Genomic DNA, 21,050 nt, shown 5'->3' on the forward strand with positions numbered 1-21,050 from the left:
CCAGGCTATGAAGCCTAGAAAGAGGCAGCTGCACAGACAGATGCTTGTGGTGCTCACTATTGCAAAGAGATCTGCATTCCAAACTCTTTGATAAGGCCTGATGTTCAAAAACTGCTGCCTAAGGTTGCCATGAAGCAGAATTACTTCCTTTGGGCTTTTAGAGAGGTTTCTACTAGTTCCACAGTAATGAATCAGGTGGCGGGGGGAAGTGAAGCCCCTGTAAAGACCTTCTGCCTTCCTAAAGTAACCAGGTTTTCACTGTTGAGGTATAAGGCTCTTAAGAAATACTGAGACATCATACTAGTCCCATAAGAATCTCTTTATTTGTGTCCATTTTTATTTAGCACGTTACAACTTCAGCATAGACATGGAGTAGATCTGTGTACTAACATTTGCACCTAAATGTTGTGAAGACACAAAGAAAAGCACTGATCTGCAGGGCCAGCCCAGTGGATTGCAGGAGTTACTTGCAGGAAAGGATAACTTGCTGCAGAAATTCAGTCATTTCTACTTGCATCAAGGCAAAAAACCAAGATCAAGTTCTGTTAACAACAGATTGTGTTTCTAATTCAAGTAGAAATCTGACAAAAGAGCACTAAATATACATGCTGGTAATATCAAGTTGTAAAGACAAGAAGTTTATTTAAAACCAGTTAAGTGCTGAGAGAGATGCAAGGGACTGTTTTAGCACTTACCTAACACTTATCTAGAACTTTTTATCCCCATAATAACAGTGGAAGAACTGTTGAGTAGTATAAGAAATGAAAAGTAAGTCCTGTCTCTACTACAGACCTCATTAGGCTTGTAAAGTCTAAAATTTATCATAGCTTTTAGATAAGTAAATTATGTAGTGCTTTGCACCAAAATCAAATAGACTATTAAGTATCTTAATTTCTTTTTATCTATTTACTTCTTATTTCAAGAGGTGAGACTAAATTATAGTGGCCACTTGACAGCTGATCATGTTTAAAACACAGGAGTAGGATTTAGTGAGGCTTACAGAAAAGTTCAGTGGGTTTACAACAGAGGAAGATAAGACAAGAAATTAAACCACTTAAATGGTGAGTCACTTCAGACTTTTTACATGTTTACATCTACAACTTTGCTGTAAACTTCATCCTCTTCAGCATATCCCCTCCTAAAAAAAAGTTGTCTTGGAATGATTAGCTGTGATATATTACATTTTTTCCTTCAAATGACAAACAGCATGATGTCCTACAGAACATGAGGTACAGCAGGTCTCATGGTTCCCTATCCAAGTTGGAAGCCCTAAGGGCTGTTTTCCAGCTTAAAGCTTAAAATGCTTTCTCTTGGGACACTTTTACATCCCTTCTTATAAAATATATCTCTCAAAGTTAAAACTGACCTGCTGAGTTGCACTGTGTGCTTCACTGTTTTGCAGTTCTGGCTACACCAACTTGTTGCAGAAAGCCAAAAGTCTTCAGAAGTTTATTTTAAGATTGAATCTTTTGAATTCAAGGTCATGGACTGTAAATCACTTTTTCTTGCATTAAAAGCTTAAGCTTCCCTTCTGCATATTCTGTGAGTTAAGAACTGCCATATCAGTACTGTAGGCTTTAAACAAACACCAGAATGGAGATGAGAACAGGGAGATTTCAGTAATTCATGCTGAATTTGTTGAAAAAAACCTGCACTGTGAAAGAGTAAATGCAGATGCAAATCTAAATATATATATATATATATATATATATATATATATTCTTTTACCCTGATTGTAAAAAATCCCCTTATTCTCTTAACAACTTTGGTTGCACTCTTACTGATTGGCCAGGAAAATGTCAAGTAGCAACAAGAGCATCTGCATTCAGGAAGTTTTAGTGCTCATGAAAAGTTGTTCTTAGTACAGTCAGAAGAGACTGAAGATTTTTGTAAGCAGCAAAAGCTCAGAGGATTGTAGTCCATCCCATTAATAATGTATTTCTGAGGACTGACCCCTAAGGCAGTTGACATTTTAATGGGAATTCAGGAAAAACTATTTTTAATGGTATCACTCCTTGGCAAAAGGTGGTTTGTGTTTTTTGAGTGTGATCTGAAAAGGAGCTCTATTAACAATTTTAGAGGACAACTTTATTTAGCAAGAATAGGCAAGGAGTTGTACTTTAGTCATCTTGTGCTAATCTTTGCAACTTAATCCATCCATTTCTGGTAAATTACTTCACACTAATATAAGCTTGATCACTTCAATGAAGTTATTCTTTCCTATATTTAGTATTTATCCATTGAAGAATACACACAACTGTGCCAAATACTGTGTTACAACAAAACATGCAGTGGTGAATAATCTCTATAATCAGGTGCCTAGAACATGTAATTTCATAATTTACAGCTTTACTGGTGGGAAATACATCCATTATGCCACCTCTAACAATAATTCCCTGTATATTTGAGAAGATCCATTCAGATTAGTATTTTCCTTATAAAACAGCTTCGTGCTACCGGATGTACCACAGTCAAAGTGTTAAGAGTAATTTCATTGACAAAGAGACAACTAAAGTGCAGAGCCTGAGGGATATATACTTTTTATTTACGTTACTGCAGAAAGAGATTACTGAAAGATTTCTTCTGCATGAAGATGAAGAAAATATTTTCATTAAGCTTCAGATGCTGCCCACTGCATTGCTTTTAAATAAAAATGCATACTCTCTATCAGACACAGCAAAGTAGTAAGTAAACTTACAACACATTCCTTTAATATATCAAAATGTTTCCAAGGCAATATTATTAAACTTATACCACAGTTCCCAGTAACATCAAGCTTCACAAAGGAGGCGGCAGGGAAACTTTATCCAGTTTAAGTGCTCTTCTTTTCTTCACCCAGTAAGTTCACTGTTGCTTTCTTGGCTACAGGAAAATAAAAGGAATTTTAATCACAGGCCTACAGACAAAGTGGGCTACCCAGTGTTCTCGAGCTGCATTAATAAAATAATTTTCCTTTTAGGTCACAAAATATGGGCGCTGAAGGAGACACAACACAAAATAAAATCATAGCTTTTGTATACACATGCACACAGATATAGTGATAAAAATGACCAGAAAAAGATTTTAAGAAGTAAAACATAAGCAAGGAACAGCACAATAAACATCATAGACTGACTTACAACTATGGTACTGACAAAACAGAGCTGCTTGTAGTGTTAAAGACATACAGCAAGAAATATACTATAATGATAAAACAGGGTTGGAATAAAGTTAGTGTGTCTGTGTACATGCATATGGGTGCACATGATTTCTTGAAAAAAAAAAAAACCCTATATGTGGAAATCTTTATATAGAAAAAAAAGGAAAAAGAAAGAATAAGTGATGAAATGAGGACAGGAAAATCCCATGTGCAATGTGGAAGAACATTAATTAAGACACGTGCCTAACAATGACGACTCAAGAAGACTCATGCAGTAAAATTTCTAAGCATGGTTGGGAAAGGCAGATCATTTAAACAGACAGGAAAACTGCTTAAGTTCAAAAGATGAAATGAGACTGCATGCATTGTTTGGTGGAAAGGAGACTTAAGGTGCTTTGAAATAGTATTTAAATAGAATTCCTTTCAAATGAAATTGAAATAAACCTTTGTTTTAGCTACTTAATAAATTTTCTTTTCTTCTTATTATTGCTTCTATTATTATTATTATTATTATTATTATTATTATTAATAATAATAATATTAAATTATTATCAGGTATTTTAGAGCACAAGGGTTCACTGTAGAATGCAAGGAAATAAAAGAAAAAATTTAACAACCTACAGGCTATGATAATAATTATTCTAACCAAATAAAAACAAAGCAATTTCTTTAAGAGTGGGCTCAGTATCTTTTGATCTCCAGAGGAAGGAAAAGTACAAAAACATATAGATGGGAAAGCTTCATTTCCCCTTTTGCTGTTTATTGAAGTTAATTGCTTTATTATATAATTGGCAGCCCTTCTATACTACCAGGCATTTGAGGCATTATTTTAGGAGATATAAGAATACACTGAAACAATAACTGCATTTATGAAAGATATCTTGTGAGGATGTTTGGAGCTGCCTCTAGGGAGAATATTTATAGTGGTATGTATGGTGGGAAGACACACAGGCTATACCATTTTTTCCACTCATTCTAGCATAACTGCAATTCTAGCCAGCAAGATCCACTGCAATTCTCATTTCCTGGCACCTTCACCCAAGTTTACTTTCTCCATTATAACTTACGTATTCTTCTTACAATTTTTTTCCCTCTAAACAGTGAATATTAACTGTAAATAATAGAGTTGCCCAGGAAAATTACCCCTAGTTGATGTGACAAGTGAATGGTCTCCTGCTCACCCTCTTTAGTGATGGTGTCTGCAGTCTCTGCAGCCTTGTCTTTCAGGTCTTTAACAACACTGTCCAGTCGAGCTTCGTGCTTCAGGAAGAAAGGCCGGATAATCCGATGGTAGAGGAGTTCTGCTCCATTGGAAGGACTTGGAGCCATGCACCACAGCAGGAAGCCACACTGCAAGAGCAAGAACAACTGCCTAAGTGGCAGAAACGAGTAGGAGACAAGGTGTCTCCGTGACTGCCACAGAATTGAGCACATTCAGAACAGTACACCATCCCCTTCTTTCTGCATGGTCACAGTTCAATAAGTGCGCACACCAGTATAGTTACAGAATAGTTACAGACAGGGAATCTTTACACTGGAATAATTTCATGGATAAATAATGGCCCATCTTCGCGAACGAAGATTTGGGGAAAGGTCTTTTTACCTTTCCAGCCTGCGCAATGGATTTTTTAGGTGAGACACAGCCTGCGCTGAACTGAGCCCACCCTTTAATCCTAAGGTTCATCTGCTGGGGCCAAGCAAGCTTGGACAATGGCAGTGAGGTCCTCAGGACGTAGGTTTGTTTAGAGTGTCCTTCTCATAGATGGATGGCCACACAGGGCTAACGACCTCCATCAGGCCAGGAGACCGGGGAATCGAACCCGTGGTCGCAGCAGTGAAAGTCCTGCACGCTAACCACTAGGCCTCCAGGGGTCTCAATTTCATGGATAGTGATAGAATAAAGGAGGAAGGCTGTAGCAGTAAATCTAATCTGGTACAGGTGCATCAAGACTGTATGCACTTTTTTTTTTTTTTTCTTTTTGAAGATAGAACTATAAAACCTGAACATTTCTAAAACATGTGGCACAGACCTGACTGAAGGTCAGGGTCCCTAAATCACTTAAATTTGACAAAACATTTCCCTGTCCCTTCTGCCTTCCTGCTTTGAAAATGCAGTGGGGGAAAGAATAGGACTGTATGTATCCCAGGAGCAGAGATATATCCAAGCTACACACAGTGCACAGACAAGGTTTAGTGCTTTTAGATTGCACAGCTTAGGTATAGCTTTTATAAACACCATCTGCTCTCTAGAGGAAAACAAACAAAACACCATAGTATGTGGGGTGAAGTTTCTGCATCTTACAAAGGGGACTGGAAAGACAGTTATTACATGTACTACAAATACCTGTCTTTACTACTGAAGCACTTCTATTTGGCTTCAGTTTCACTGCCATACACCACACAAAGACAGGTATGCAAAGCAAGAGCAAACATTTAAGGGACACAAGTGCCATAGCTAAATTTGCTTGAGCTATGAAAATATATATAAAATTATTTTACAGGATAAAACTGCAACAAATTAAGTACATTTTCTCAGCGTTTGTACAGTTCTTTCAATGCATAAATAGTACAATATTATTCCATGTCAAAAACCTCTCCAGAAAATAAAGGTATAACAGCTTTTCACAGACTATCTTATCCTAAACCACAAAACAAAACAACCCTCTGCCTCTGTCAAAATTGCTTTGTTTTCACGTCAGGCAGGATTCTGTGTTTGAGGATTTTCACACACTTCTGGGTGGAAAGGAAACAAAACACACAGCCTTCTTCAAGCAAGACTTCCAAATATTCTGGAATATCTCCCCTCTGTTCTTTCACAATAAGGGATATTGAGACTGAATGTTCTGTAGGTTCTGCTCTTCCCAACTGTAAAATTTTGCCTGTGTCTTCTCTGCAGTGCCGAACCAATTTACGATCCTTTTGGGTGAGCTTTAAGCTTTCTTCTCTAAACTACTGGATCATGGTGTCAGAATTGAATGACTTAAAGGAGTGTTTGCCCAGAAGATAAAGAAAGGTTTTTCAAAGTAAAGTGTCCCACCAGGCACGTTTCAATGAATTACAAGAAATAATTCAACATGCACCAGTAAGCAACAACTAATGAAGTATCACTAAATGTGGTCAGAGAAAATAAAGGCGAAAAGCGATAGCATATCAATTTTCAAAAGCTTCTGTTATTTGGAACTTAATATAAGAGGAAAAGTATATGGTACTGTCTTATGTTATCTTTCATTAAAAGCTGAGAAATATACTGATTTTATTTCCTGTTAAAGAATATCTGGTCAATTGCCAATAGTTATTCTACTTCTCCCAATACACAAAAATGTTAGTTCTCCATTGTTATAGAAGAAACTCTCAGATGTGAGTCCAACTTCCTCTGAAACTAAGAGAAATTGAAATTTCCCTTTTCTAGTCTAAGAATAAAATTAGTAACTTGATTTTACAGCTTCGTCCTAGTCTAGTCAAGAAAAAATCAATTACAGACTTCTTCTCAAATATCTATTACTTTTGAAATGTACATCTGATTTGAAACAGATGCATGTACATATTTTCTAGAGGACACACAACAAAGTTGCAAATCTCAGTCTTTTCAAACCTTGAGAATGTCAGACTGCTAACTTAAATTTATTTTCCCTTTGTCTCTCATGAAACTGAACTAATACAGGCTATTAAAAATAAAGAGGCTTGTAAGAAGGCCCAGAAAGCTCAGAGTGGTACAACTGTTAACTGCAAAAAAACCCCCACAAAATATGTTCTTGGGTTTTGATAGTCTTCTGTCTGTAGAATCTTGGAGCTGGACATGGCCATGCTTGCTGTGTTTCTCAGCAGCAGCTCTAGTGTCAAACCCAGCTGTATTCCATTTTGTGCTGTCAGGGCAAAAACAGCTGCCAGGAGCAGATCCAAGTGGGTTAGACTGAGCTCAAGTGACTGCCCAAGGAAGTCACTTTAATGCCTGAATTCCATTCCCTCCTCTGGCTGGTCTGGAGAATTGCAAAGAACATATTTTGTGGGGGTTTTTTCCAGTTAACAATTGTATTGCTCTGAGCTGAGTGCCTCGTAGCAGAGGTTTGCACAATGCACCCAGCATGACGTGTCTGCTACTAATTTTGTTCAGAAATAGCATTCTAGTATTTTGAGACAAAACTGTTAGTGGATCAAGGAGTCCCTCTCCTTCCCACCACCAAGAATATTCCTAGGATGATAAACTGCTGCTTTTACTGGCTACTGTGCTTTAATATCTGAATGCCACAGAAATGTTTAAACTATTAACAGAAGTATTTAAAAACAAATCACATACACATGAAATCATTAGTTGCATGCATGTCCTCTGCTTCAGATAAAAATAAACCCAAAACAGATAAATTAGGAGTGGGCATTACAAAAAAAAAAAAGAGAAGCCCACAAAATCCAAGAAATCTCCAAATCATTTTTAAGTGGAGAACAAAAGTATATACAAATATCATAACATATTTAAAGGAGTTATTCAACATGCCTTTCTCCCACCTATAAAATCCGGTGTGCTGAAAACTTGAAGGTGTAAAGAAGGTGTTTAGAAATACTGAGCAACCAAAACTCAGTCTGGAGTGAAAGCTGCAAGCTGTATCAAATAAATGTGAATATTCAAAATTTAGGACGTTTTGAAAATGAAAGCAAGCTTGAAATTTTCATGAATTATGTATCTGGGCTTCTACTTCATGAAAGAGATGTGGAGACATCATAAGCTGCACTACAAGAGTTCATGGATGGACTGAAATGTGGAAACCCCCTGCTTCCTCCTTTTCCCCATGTGGAGTAACTTCCATCCTTCCACTCAGTCAGCAATGCTTTCTGATTCTCAGCGAACACCTCGCTGCTTTTGTATAACAAAAGCAAACCTCTCCTACTAACCACTACTGAGGGTAAATACTTGACTTTTATTGTGCCTTCTGCAGCTATGGTAATTACACAGAAAGCTGTGTAATTACATAATTGCTTCCTTGTGTTTGCTTTTGCAGAACTGAGAAAAAGTACCTTTCTCTTAAATCAACAGTACATGTAAATGTGACACTTCTTGTACAGTTTTATCAGAGCCATCTGTGGTCTTTAATTGCTGGGTCAACCTGAATTTCAATTGCGCCCTCTTCAGAAAGAGAGCTGAGGTGGCGGGAAGAAATCATTGCCACACCTTTTACCACCAAGAAGTTATAAAAGAAGCTCTGAAAATGCACTCCATGAGTTCAGATTTGTGAGTATACACCACTGAAGACAATAGGTTAAAGTCATAATCCTGCTAAACTCTAAAGTGAAGTTGAGGATGTGAAATAAGCGCTAAGTGGTTAAGAACAGATTCTTCCAGTGCCAATCCTTCTGGATCCCATTCAGATCAGAAGAACCTGTAGTTTGATCACTACTGGGCTTGGTCTTAAAATATTAAACCAGTAAAACTTTCACGTGTTACCCAAACTAAACTTCAACATTAGCAGATTCTTCTTAAAAACTTTTCCATTTTAAGCTTAATCATTTTGCAAACCTATTTTCATTTTTCATTAAAGGAAAAAATAAAGGGGGGGAAAAGAGAGAATTAACTTTGTGAGGCAGACCAGAATACTATTTGAAGCAGTAGTATAAATATGTGTTTCTTCTTAGGGAGCTAAGGAAATAAGGAAATAAGTTCCAAATGACTGTCACAGTTGAGGTCTGTTAAAGATTCAAATGGAACAATGCAGAGGTGTAATCAAGCCAATCAAGTCAATTTTTGCCTACAAAATATGGCATTTCCTGGAAAAAGCTTTAGGCATCATCAGGTATTACCATTAAAATTTTAAATGACCCCACTACAGTATCAGCTAAGCAAATCCTTTTCAAGAATTCAATGGGACTAAACCAGGCTAACAAAACAAAGGAGAAGGAAGAGAACAGCCCACTGAACCAGGAAATAGGTAACAGTTCTTTAAGCTAAACAGTGGACTCTCCAGCAAGCTAGAATATCTTCTATGCAACAGCATACATAGTAATCAGCTATCTCCTAGAATAATTTAACATGCTAAAGTTGATTGACACTTTAGTTCACAAACAAAGCTTGGAGCACATTAACCAAATCATTGTTGGTAGTCAAACCACACTAACAAATGCACATTAGCAACGAGCTCCTCTGATACCTACCAATTCCCTTCAGGAAATTGGGCTTAATTAAAAATTAAGTCTGTAGGACTCAAACTATTCTTGTGGTGCAGTTTCCTTCTTTTCTCCCACACTACAGATGGTAATATCTCCTTTTGCTGCCTTTGTGATTTTACTCTCCACTTTTACTAATGCACTTAAAGCAAAGGTAGAGCCACTCTGTGGGGTTTACCATGTGCTTTCATTTTGTCCATTCACCTGAACACAAGAACTGTCTTTGGGGTTTTTCTTTATGGGACAGTTACACTCTCTTTTTTTCTAAAACACAGCAGACCTTTCCCTGCCACCCATCTCAATTTCCTCCTCTTGCCTCACAAAACCATCAGCTGTAAACAGATCACTTTTGTACTACTAAATTACACATAACCAGCATCTAAAAATAAGGTGTGACCCTGGAATGATTCCAAATGAATCTGCTGTCATCTATCCATCCTTGGAGACGTTAAATCAAAGGTCTCATTTTTTAGGAGAGGGGTTACATGAACTAACATACCTTCATCATGTAGTAGAAAGGGAACCAGGACAGAAAGATATCAGAGAAGAATTCAGCTATACTGAAAACGCCATACACAACCCAGTAAGTCAGCCACTGTGTGTCATCATCTTTGTTGGGACTTTCAATGGCCTTGATTCTGCAAGGAAAAAAAAAACAAACAAGTGAGCAGAACAGTAGCATCTATAATGGTGAATTTTTTATGATTTGTTGTTATGTGTGAATCCTCATAATTTAATTACTCTAAGAAAACTAGTTAGTATCTATCATACAGACCATGTGCCCAGATCTTCGAGCAGACAAGCTTCTCCCTATGTCACACTTCAAAAAGAAAAGATACTCAAGCTGTGTGAGTATGATCACAACACCTGCCTGGCCTTGCCTGTAACTAACAGGACCACCCTCCTTCTTAGACAGTCGTAAAGGAGTGATTAATAGAGTTGTTGCCTTGAATGAAAAATCCTACAATGGCTTAAATTATCAAAATGGGGTAACCTTGCCTACAGAAGAGGTTTGCACAGCGTGCACCTTCAGTGCTGCACAACTTGGGGTCCCCAGCATCTACAGGGATACAAGACTGTCATCACTAATCTCTGGTTTTTTACAGAGTTAGCTCTAATAAATAGCATTTTAAATTTACTTATATGTACATACACTAGATTCCTCTTTGAAAAGGTAAACTTATCCATAAGATTTGCTCTAAGTCAGTCTACATAAGGAGAGGAGATCGAGGACTAATTATCTCCATCGCCAATTGTTTTGATCCAAAAATTAATTCCTACAGGACTTGCAAACTCTGATGTGGGCTACAGTATTAAGAACAGGGTGAAGCAACCGCCAGTAAAGTATTGGACTTCCTGCATAATGATTTAATCGGCTTTTGTTCTCCAGCTGCTAGGAGAATGCAGTTCAAGTTTATACACTTTGGAAAACTGGGAGCTGAAAGATGCACTTATGCTTCTTCAGTAAAAGTAGTTAAGTGGAGACTCTGGACTCACTAAGTTCCAGATTAGCACTGTAAGAAGTTTTAAAAGGAAGTGCTAGCAAATCTAAGCCTGATAATGTGAAGCTTAAGAGTATTAAAAAGCATTTGTCCTCTCCAGTCATGCCATAGGATTAAAATCTGTAGACTCATTTTAATGAATTTAGTTTCAGTTCTTCTATCACTTATTCCTTTAATTTCAGATATTTTGTTGCTGAAGCAGCACCTATGGGATACATCAGAGGTGCAAAGTTTTCTGTTAGTTCCCTAAAAAAGGTTGAGAGTCAGGGAGGTTTACAAAACAGAGATCAGAGAGTTGGCTCTAAGTCCATTTCCTGGTTTGTGAATTAAGAAACCCTGTAGATTCCGTCACTGCCTGGTTCTGTACATAATGGAGGAAGGAGGGGGAGTTGGAAGAAATCATTTATGTGACATGCCTTATGTTATGGCAAAAGCACTGGCAGAATCACCACTTGCAGAGGGAACTGGTACAGCTACTGGATTGAGTTACTTTGACATGCAACAAGAGGATTTGGTACTTAACTTATACATTATTTCTGCTTGGGTTTGTGGGTGGTCATCAGTGCCCTGCAGTGGGAAAAGCAGCAGCCCCTGCCATACCCCATTGTGCACAATAAGGCAATCTTACTGAGGTACAGCATCAGCACGACTGGAAGAACAGGTTTTCCTATTAAGAAACACTCAGTGTCAGGCAACAGGAGTCCAAAGCAGTCTGCTCACAGTGCCAACTTCAGCTGCTCCTGCTCCCACTATAAACCACATCTTTTCTATGCCCACCCATCTCTGAAGTATTGTAATAACACTAGGTGAGAGGGCTGTACAAAAAAACCCCACCCTGAAACACCACAGGAATTGAGGAAGAGGGCTATTGATCTATTTCCAAGGTGTGAAACTGTACTTCTGGAGGGAAAGAAAAAGTACAAGGACTAATAGGGATGTTAATGAGTGGTGGATAAATGGAGCAGAGAAAGGAACTAATTGCAAAGTTTCTCAGTATTAAGGAAACGTGCTGTAGAGATTCACCATGTGAGTTTCTTTAGTTCTGCTGACAACTTCTCCAATAGAGGTACACAGGATATGGCTTATTTTACCACAATAAGCATGCTAGTTTGGTGTTCGTGAGAAAATGTTTTGCAGTGAAACTGCCAACAGTCTTGCTCTTTTCTAGTCACCATCTAAAGCCATTTAAGGCTTTAGATTTAAGGGAGCATTGTTTAATGCTCAGTAGTCACAAAAATCAGTTTTCATAAAAAGAAAAAGCTCAGAATCTCCAATTTTGTGGCAAAGGGCAGATGGCATATCACTGTGTTAATGGCCCATGCTCTTTATCTTCTCTCCTGTAGAAACAAATGGCCTTTTAGAGTTCCTAAATGCATGCCAGGGGTGTGCTCCCTGTGAATGTTCACTATCTGCTGCTGTAGTTTCCTTAAGGGGATACGTGAACAACATGCTTTTATCGTGAGAGAGTCACAAGCAGCAGTACTACAAGTAGGCAAAACCCCATGTGATTTAGCCAGCTGATGTAGCTCTAAATCCACACGTGGTTGTTTTCTTGTGCTCTGTAGGGAAATGCACATTTCCCCTCCTTGTAAAGTGGTCTGATCCAGGTAGGCACCAGGTCAGATGCAGACCCCTACCACACCCACCAGGTAACAGTCACATCAGCTCAAGCTGCACCTGGTAGCTATGTCTCCAGTCCCAATCAAGGGAGAGAGGGAGGAAGGAAAAGTAGATACAGCAGAATGTCAGTGAATAAAAGTTTGAGTCAAGGAACAGCAAGTATTTTATAAATATTCTGCTTCTGAATGGAAAATATATCCCTCAGATGAGACTGTCATTGGAAATCCAGTGTAACATGTCCCTGTTAACTTTTGCCCTTTTATTTATCTCCATCATTTGCTGCTTACACACTATTTCAAAAGTAAGTCACAGAAAATAGTACTTGTCCAAGAGCAAGCACAGATATCTTATGTTGATATATTATGTAGAATATCTGAATATATGATGTAGGATATCTGAACAGATAGGGTGTTTTATCCATTTATAACTACACTCTTTTGAACATAAGAATCACACCATAATTAAACTTAGTTTTTTAAGTTATTCTACAGGTATTATCCTGGTGTAATGTCCTGTACAATTAACCTTAGGAGAGACACCATATACATTACTTCAAGCCGAGAACATTTTATTCTTCTCCATTTTAAGTCATTAATCAATCAGCCTGATACTCAAAATGCAATCAGCCTGATACTCAAAATGCAATCTCCATCAATGAGTGAAAAGATACAAACCAAGAGGCATTGACACTACATCCAGCTTTAGGATCACCTTTTTTTAAGTTATTTCTACATTGCAAGAGTAATTAGGTCAATCTCATTAGCTCATAACATTTAGACTTCCTAATAAATGAAGGGCCATCCAAAGCCTATATAGCTTCAAATTTAAAAAGAAAAGTGATATTGTAATTTTTTAAAAGTTTTGTCTAATGCTGATTTGACTAAATTCCATGTTACTTATGTGCAGTAATTACATATCACAGAGGATTTTTTTTATAGTGCTTACACACTAATTGTAGAGGACTTAAAGCCTCAAACAACTGTTTACAGTAGTTCTGCACACTGGAGGTAAGAGCAGTCACTAGGAACACCTTCCAGTATACCGGGTGGTAAATATCATAGCTCAGTTATTTTAAATACAAATGCCTGTCCAACAGTGAAAAGGGCCTGCCACGGGCCAGCACTGCAACTTGTGCAGACAGATGGAGAGACAAGAAAAGCTTATTTTTCAGCCAGATCTGTTCCCTGATAACCCTTCTAGCTGGTGGTGCCAATGGGGAAGAAAGAGCATGGACTGTCATATTCTAAAGAAGCCCAGGGCTTCTAGTCACTGTGTAGCTACAGTATCAGAGCATGGGCACAGTTCTGACCTTGTGCATCCTAGAATCAGTCAAACTAAGGGCTAGATCAAGTGTGGTTACTTTATCCTGTTATGTGACAGTAACACAAACTAGTCTAATTTTAGTAAGTTGCCAAGTTCTTTCACTTAAAGCATCTGACTCATTTCAACAAAAAAAAAATCAACTCTCTTCCAAGAAGACTGTTACTCCTGAACTAGCTCTGGAATAATAAATCATTGCTTACAGTTAATTCGTACACATAGTACTCACAGGTTAAGTTATGAATTTGGGGGGGGAGGGTTATTGAGCTGAACCCAGATGTGGGAGGCAGAATTAAAGAAATGCCAAACTGTAGCGCTGTAGTCTCATCTGAAGTAACCACTCTTATCCCTGCAATTTACAAGGTGTACCTGATGACTTTATACAAAAGTCATTCAACAAGCTTGAGACAAAAGATCAGCCTCCCTTAAACCCAGTGCTCATGTTGTAGTTAGGAAAAACTGGACCATTTTCCTTCAGTTTTCTAATCAGTGATATACTGAATGAGTAGTCAGGCATATTTATCACCCTTTTAGCTAAGCATAACCCTTTTTTTTTTTTGCATTTAATTTTAAAAACCCTGAAACTACCTATACTTCTAGAGCTTATACTTACTGGTCTGCCCCACCTCTTTAGAGCAGGTTATAAAATAATTTACTTCTAGCTATCTACCCAGACACCCCCACAGAGTCAACAATCCACTGCACCACAGCCTGGTGCCTCCCTGTCATCCTCATTCCAAACTCCTCTTGGCAGGCTGCCTCTGCGACATCTCGTGTCCTTTCAGTGACACAAGTACGTGTGTATTTGGATTCACTTTATCATTTTGGCTTCTATATTTTCATCCATCAGCCTTCTGTCTTCCATCTTTCCTCCTCCTCCTCACTGTCTGCCATAGCAGACCCATGCACTTACAGATATCAAAAAGATCTTCCTGCCAAAGGCACTTAACACAGCTGCTACAGTTTAAGTCTACCAGTTCCCTCCTCTCAAAAGTTTGTGTACCTAGCAGATGGCAGCAGGCAAATTAATGAAGGAGAGCAAGGAGAGGCTTCACTGTACATGCAGGGACAAACATAATTGGAGTACACCAACAAACTACATGACAGTAATAGAAGTTTCTCTCTGTATTTCTTAAAAGGAAATAGACTAAGGCAGCAAAAGGACCACACATGATTTTGCCCACCAGTGAAGCGAGTCCCACAGTCTACATGTTAACTCAGCACAAAACTAGGTTCCTGGGAGAAAAAAAAAAATCGATACTTTTATTTCACTGTTTTCTGTTCATTCTTGGCCCCCTTTCTCCTGGAACAAGTATCTGTAGGGCCAACCAATGAGCCAGCTCCCCAGATCTGACTCAAGCCAAAACCAGCTTCCCCAAAACACATTCCCACACACATGCTGGCTCTATTGCTGGGTTTCAGACTTGTCAGTGCCTCAATTCAGAGTGGATCCATCAGTATAACAAACATCTTCAGATTTTTAGCCTAAATTTAGATATGAAAGAAAAATTCAAATCTTCCTACAGCTATCATAATATTAGACTCTCTGCACTTAACCACTTGCTATCTCTAGAAAAGAATGCAAATAATTTGTCCAAAATACAGCTAAGGCGGCTATTATTTCAAACAAAGCACTCTAAAACCTAAAAGACAAAAAGTGAGCACTCTTGGAGGAACTGATTTGGCAGAATATTTGACAAAAAAGTCAAATTTTACTTTTTAGTGTCTGAAGCCCCATGAAAAGATTATCAGTCATTAAAGAAAACAGCATATGTGCAGGGGGATTTGGAAATTTTCTGCTTATATTTACATTGGGCGTTGTGAATCTGGTTAGATACACCAGCTTTCTCAAATCACATTTATAAAGCAGCAGCAGAGCTTTACTTCTGAACTTTAGCACATCATGAATCATTTTTCATGGAGGAAAAAAGCAAGCATTTGCCACAAAACTTGTCAAGAGAAAGCAAATTTGCTGCCCTGGCTCTCAACAAACGCAGGACTGATTATGTTTTGTAAATAACTGTGACCAAAGAAAAGCGATGTTCCTGTTTTAAAGGTATGAAAGAAGCAGAGGAACCAGGAGACAGACTCAAGACACCACAACAATATTCAAATTAAGATTTGGCTTGAGTGTTTACACTTCTATACAACCAACGTAGATTATTTCCTGCTTATAAAACGCCACGAACAACATTTATGTAGTAAAAACAGCTAAAGTGAAGTAATAGCATAAAATTAGCCAATGCAGAGAGAGGCATGATTGTACTACACTGCTTTTGTCCCTTGAAGACACTAGTAATAATTTCAGACATTTCACTGCCCACAGCTATTTTCAACTTAGCAATTTTTACACCAACCATGACAGCACTTACGAAATTTGCAAACCTTTGCACACATTTCTTAGTCATCAAAGGCTCCCTTCCTGCTCGCACTCTAATTTTTCTGAGGCAGTTAACCACTACTAGCTATGGGTGGAGCTACATTTAAACACGCTAGCTCTGGAAAGTTTAGAGAAGCAGTGAAAACTCTGGCAGTGGTGTTTACCTACTTGCCAACACTCACTTTTTCCATCTACTAGCCAGATCATTGCCTTGTGCAGAAGTATTGCTTGCCAGAAGTATAAAAAGTTGCTTCTATCATTCCTGGTAAACTTTTCAATGCTGGTCTACTTTTCTACTTTTGGGGACCAAAACTTTTCAATTTTGTTCCACAAGAGTCTGCAAAACAAATAATAGATTTCAACTTAAAGGAATTATTCTGTTTCATCATACAGAACTTGCAGAAAATTTTCAGGAATGAGATGAGACACTGACTGACTTACTGGGAAATAGCCAGAAAACTACAGATTAATTTTGCCTGCGTTAAGAGACTCAGGTGGGTGCCCTTGCTGTGACACGCCACAGACTCTGACTGTATTGCTAAAGAAGAGTCTCCTCTATGGATAAAAACACTTAAATCATGTACAAAGCAAAGCTGAAGGTGAACAAGGGGGAATGAGGAGGGAAACAGCTGTACCTGCCAGAAGCTGTATCGGGCATTAAGCAGGGAGTTGCCCCCTCCCCTTGCACTGGCTTTGTGCCACAGTGATGTGAAAGTGGGCAGCAGTGCAGCTGCAGCTGTGCCCCTTCACACCATCTGCTGTCTAACCCAGCAGCCACAGCCTCCAGCTTTTCTCCACTGAATTCCTCATCTGCTGCACGGCACACACTGACAATGAATACAGAGAGTGACATAAACCAAAGAAAATAAACTGCAATTACACAAGGCCTGACAGGCAGGGACCTGCACCCCCACAAAACTGTCCTGGTTTCATGTGTGAACAGAAAGAAATCTGAGCTGAGTTATCCTTCTCAGGGTTTGTTTTGTTTCCAGTATATTTTTTTCCAGGCAGGTGTAGAGATGAACAGTAAAACTACCATGACCAAGGTAACCCAGAACTGAATTCCCAGTAAAACAGATTTGAAATATGCCAGTGGGTCAACCACCTGGAAGCCTGTGTGCCATTATAAACAACAGCGAGGATAGGAGGTGATGTTTCTTGCAGAACACAGACATCTGTCCCACTCCTTTACAAGTATCTTTTCTGCTGAAGAGAGACTGGACCCATTACTTTGGCCCTGCCCATGGCAGGTGGGCTGGAACTAGATGACGGTTAAGGTTTCTTCCAACCAAAACCATTCTATGATTCATCATTTCCCAGTTTAAACAATTCAGTCACTGACAATGGAGAAATGATACACTGACCTACTCCACAAGAGACGAAAGTAAGTTATCTGGGGAAAAGTAATCTGGTTTTTCTCTTTCAGTACCTTTCTGAGACATTTCAGGCTTGGGTCCATTGTTGAAACACCTGTGTAAACATCAAACTAACACTCTGCACAATACATTCCATTTACAGCTCCTGATCTCTTCCAGAAGCCACAGCTTTTACAGCAAGAGCATTTGAGGGGGTATGTGCAGCTAATGAAAACAGCTGAAAACTGTTTTCTGTCCAATGCTAGGAAGCAAAATCACCACTGTTAGTTCATATAGTAGGCTCTTCAGCTGCCTTTTCAAGGGGGACAGGCAAAATAGGAGAGAGGAATAAGCAAACCACAGTGGCTAGCGCTCTTTGTGCTTTGGGTCTCTATGCCTTATAAGCACAGGGGACAGCACCCTGACTGCAGTACATGATCCAGAGCAGCAAAAACAAAAGCAGGCAGAGCAAAACGTGGGAAAACGTCTCGTACCAGCTCTGGATTTGGGAGGGAAGGGCTAGGGAGGAGGTTAAGCCCACCTGTGCTGTCAGCAGACTGCTCCATGGGCTGGAACCTGTCTGCAGGCTGCCACTGAAGGACACTGGCATGCAGCACTTCACATGCATTTTAAATTAGATTTTCACTCAAGATTAGAAGTTTCTCATAAAATTTCTCATATAATTTTGTCATAAATATTTCAGCACTAAAAAGGCAGCTGAAAGAAAAGCATTACCTGAGCGTGAGCTGGAAAAAACAGAGCTGGCATTGTATCCACGTGCGTGTTATTCAGCACATTTTTTTGTTTAAATAAAATTTATAACTAAAGACAATATCCCATTATTAAAAAAAAAAAAGAGTTAAAAAACAAACATCCCACAGTACTAACATCTGGGAGGTAGCTTTTCACATTAAGACACATTTAAAACCACATTCCAACACGAAAAAGAAAGAGTAGATACTCTACAAAAGGATTTTTAAAAAATTTTCAGACTTGAAAAAAAAAAATTGGAAGAGAAACCCTATTAATTCATATTCAATTTGCTACTGTCTTGCTTCTGCAGTTCTAGGAGCTTGTTTTATCAATTTACTCACCATCACTGCATATTGGAAGATTTAAGATACAATCCCAAACCAGTTTCAAAAGAAATTTAAAAATTTAAATAGGATTTTCCAAAGTAATTACGTAATTTGAAAAGTGACCTGAGTCAGACACAAAATATTACATAAACGTAATTCCTACACAACTTTGTTGTGAAGGTTTTGAAGCTTTGTTGGTTGATATTTTCACATTCAGATTTTACTGAAAGAAATACTTTTTGACCAATATTTTTCATTAAAAATTACTTTTTAGAAAACAAAACTTAAGTTGCTCCAGAGTTCTTCGTCTGTGATCTCCTAAATCAGCAAACACTAGAAACTGTTGGTTGGTTTTAAGCATCACAACCATAAGATGTTTCAAGAGTCTAAAACTAAGTCAATCTCTCATATCACTGAAAAAATAAAAGTGAAGGAATCAGGATTTGACGTGCTCAGGATTCAATGACAGACAACATATTTTTAAAAGCTGCTGACTGTATTTAAATAGTTACATAAAAGGCAAGCACTGTATTTCAACAATACAGAAGTACAGCTGGGAAGGAATTCCATTTTATGAGTGTATTAGGTTACACACAGAAGGTTTTATTTAGCACATTTCTGCAGGAGTTTGGAACATACTCCACTGTGGTCTTAACAGGAAAGATATTTTGGTCTAAGAACAATATAATGCATGTGAAAGGTTAACACATTTTGTTTTGAAGAATATCTAAGGAAGCCTTCCTTCGAAAAATGAAGCACTTTAAGGTGTTTTACACTCAAGAGTCTTTTCCTTTCCCCCACCTTCCCATCAGCTAGGTGGGTTTGGAGTAAATAGCACGCCTTAATACACCTCTGACCCCAGCCCGCTACATTACCCGGTTCTTTGTATCTACAGATGCCGGCACTGCACCAGCGCCTTCCAGGACACCCGGGAGCGTCCTCAACTCTAAAACATCAGTGCGAGTTTTAGCGAACAGCGTTGCTACAGCGATTCTCCCTCCTGTTACCAGCAGCCAGGTAAGACCCAGCTTACCTGAAGATCTATCTCACCCTGAAGATGAAAATGCTGTGAACCCCAACCCAAAATGCAACGCGCTACGGGATCTGTTTATCAAGAGTGGAAACTACCCAGCGTCTCCCATCGGTAATTTACGACGCAGCCCTCGCCAGATGGAAGAAGTGGAAGAAGTCTCGTCCTCAGCACCTTGCACCTGGACATCCCAAGGGAAAGGGGGGAGCGGGAAAAAACAACCCTTCGGAGCACGACCCTGGGGATGCCACCCTGGCAGACTTGGCACCAACCGCGAGGTATGCGATTTTTGATTTTGCAACACGCGGCAAAAAAGGGTAGGAGTCGCGACACTCACGACACGTAGGCGGGGTAGCCGAAGCCGATGATGTTGCAGAGCAGGGACGCGCCGTATCCCACTACCAGGTACACGGCCACGGCGCCGAGGATGCCTGAGGAGAGAGCAGAGAGCCGTCAGCTCCCGGCGGGGTGGAGCGGGGCGCAGGCAAGGCGCGGGGCTCACCGGTAGCGATGTAGGTGCGACTGACGCCGGTCTTGGCCTCGATGCGCTCGAGCACGGCAGTCATGCAGTTCTTCTCGTGCAGGAAGCGGTCGAACCTCTGCCGCATCGCCGCGGCCATGGCTGTGGAGGTGGTAGTGGCGCCGCTCGCCCGCCCTCCGCCGCAGCCCCGCTGCTCCCTGCGGCCCAGCGCAGGCGCCGCCCCGGCCCCGGCCCCCACCGCCCGTCCCTGTGGCGCCGCGTCCGGGGGCGGTGGCGAGCGCCGGGGAACCATCTTCCGCCGGCTACGAGCCCGCTCTGAGCGCGAAATGGAGTCGGGGGGGGGCCGTTCCGCCCGGCAAAAGCGGGATCCTGGGGCCTTTGGGGGGGGCCCGGGCCGCGGTCGGTGGGGGTGGGGGGGGGGGGGGGGGAGATGAGGGGAACCGGGCTTGCTGCCCTCCTTGCACCGGCAGGGACCGATTTTTAATGTTAGATGTGGGGCCTAGAACATACATCCCTGCAAGGAATGTCCGCCTTGTTCGAGTGGTCAGGTAGCGAGTGCCCTGTATGAAAGACGGCAAGGAGGAGGAGGAGGGCGCGCACGCAGCCAGCTCCAGCCCCCGAAAATTGCTCAAAACGTTAAAAAAACAAAAACAAACAAACAAACAAAAACAACAACAAAAAAACCACACCCCCCTCCCTCAAAGTCCCAGTACATCAAACCATTGATTTCAGATGCGATTATCAAAACTCAGAAACGGATTTTAGGCACCGGTGTGGTGCAGAAGAAAGGTTACACCACCATCGCACGGCTACCCCGAAAGGGGTGTGTGTGTGTGTGTGTGTGTGTGTGTGTGTGTGTGCGCGCGTGTGAGAGAGAGAGAGAGAGAGGCTGATCTGAGGACAGCAGCTCCCCGCTGTAACTGTACCCTGGAATTTATGGTGTGTGCGCAATGTTCTTGCCAACTAAATATAATTTACTGGCTGTGATGTAGTC

General features: G+C 40.0%; 1 protein-coding gene across 1 annotated transcript; it reads right to left on the bottom strand.

Annotated features, from left to right (window-relative positions):
- Window positions 1–301: 301 nt before the first annotated feature.
- On the bottom strand, window positions 302–20,303 carry REEP5 (receptor accessory protein 5). Its single transcript, XM_027671175.1, has 5 exons — window positions 20,078–20,303; window positions 19,913–20,006; window positions 9,789–9,927; window positions 4,321–4,489; window positions 302–2,862 (listed from the first exon to the last, which is right to left on the bottom strand). Exons 1-5 carry the CDS (start codon window positions 20,193–20,195, stop codon window positions 2,813–2,815), a joined length of 570 nt encoding a protein of 189 aa, XP_027526976.1. The 5' UTR covers window positions 20,196–20,303; the 3' UTR covers window positions 302–2,812.
- Between the last annotated feature and the right edge of the window lie 747 nt (window positions 20,304–21,050).

This window comes from Neopelma chrysocephalum, unplaced genomic scaffold (assembly GCF_003984885.1).
Source record: "Neopelma chrysocephalum unplaced genomic scaffold, ASM398488v2 Primary Assembly neopelma1_97034, whole genome shotgun sequence".
Lineage (NCBI taxonomy): Eukaryota > Metazoa > Chordata > Aves > Passeriformes > Pipridae > Neopelma > Neopelma chrysocephalum.

Excerpts from the sequence above, each read along its gene's own strand:
- REEP5 (XM_027671175.1), bottom strand. The coding sequence starts at position 20,195 with ATGGCCGCGGCGATGCGGCAGAGGTTCGACCGCTTCCTGCACGAGAAG. Across the intron at positions 9,928-19,912 it reads GGCTACCCCGCCTACGTGTC|AATCAAGGCCATTGAAAGTC; the intron begins GTGAGTGTCGCG and ends TTTTCCTTGCAG. Across the intron at positions 4,490-9,788 it reads CTTTCTACTACATGATGAAG|TGTGGCTTCCTGCTGTGGTG; the intron begins GTATGTTAGTTC and ends TTGCTCTTGCAG.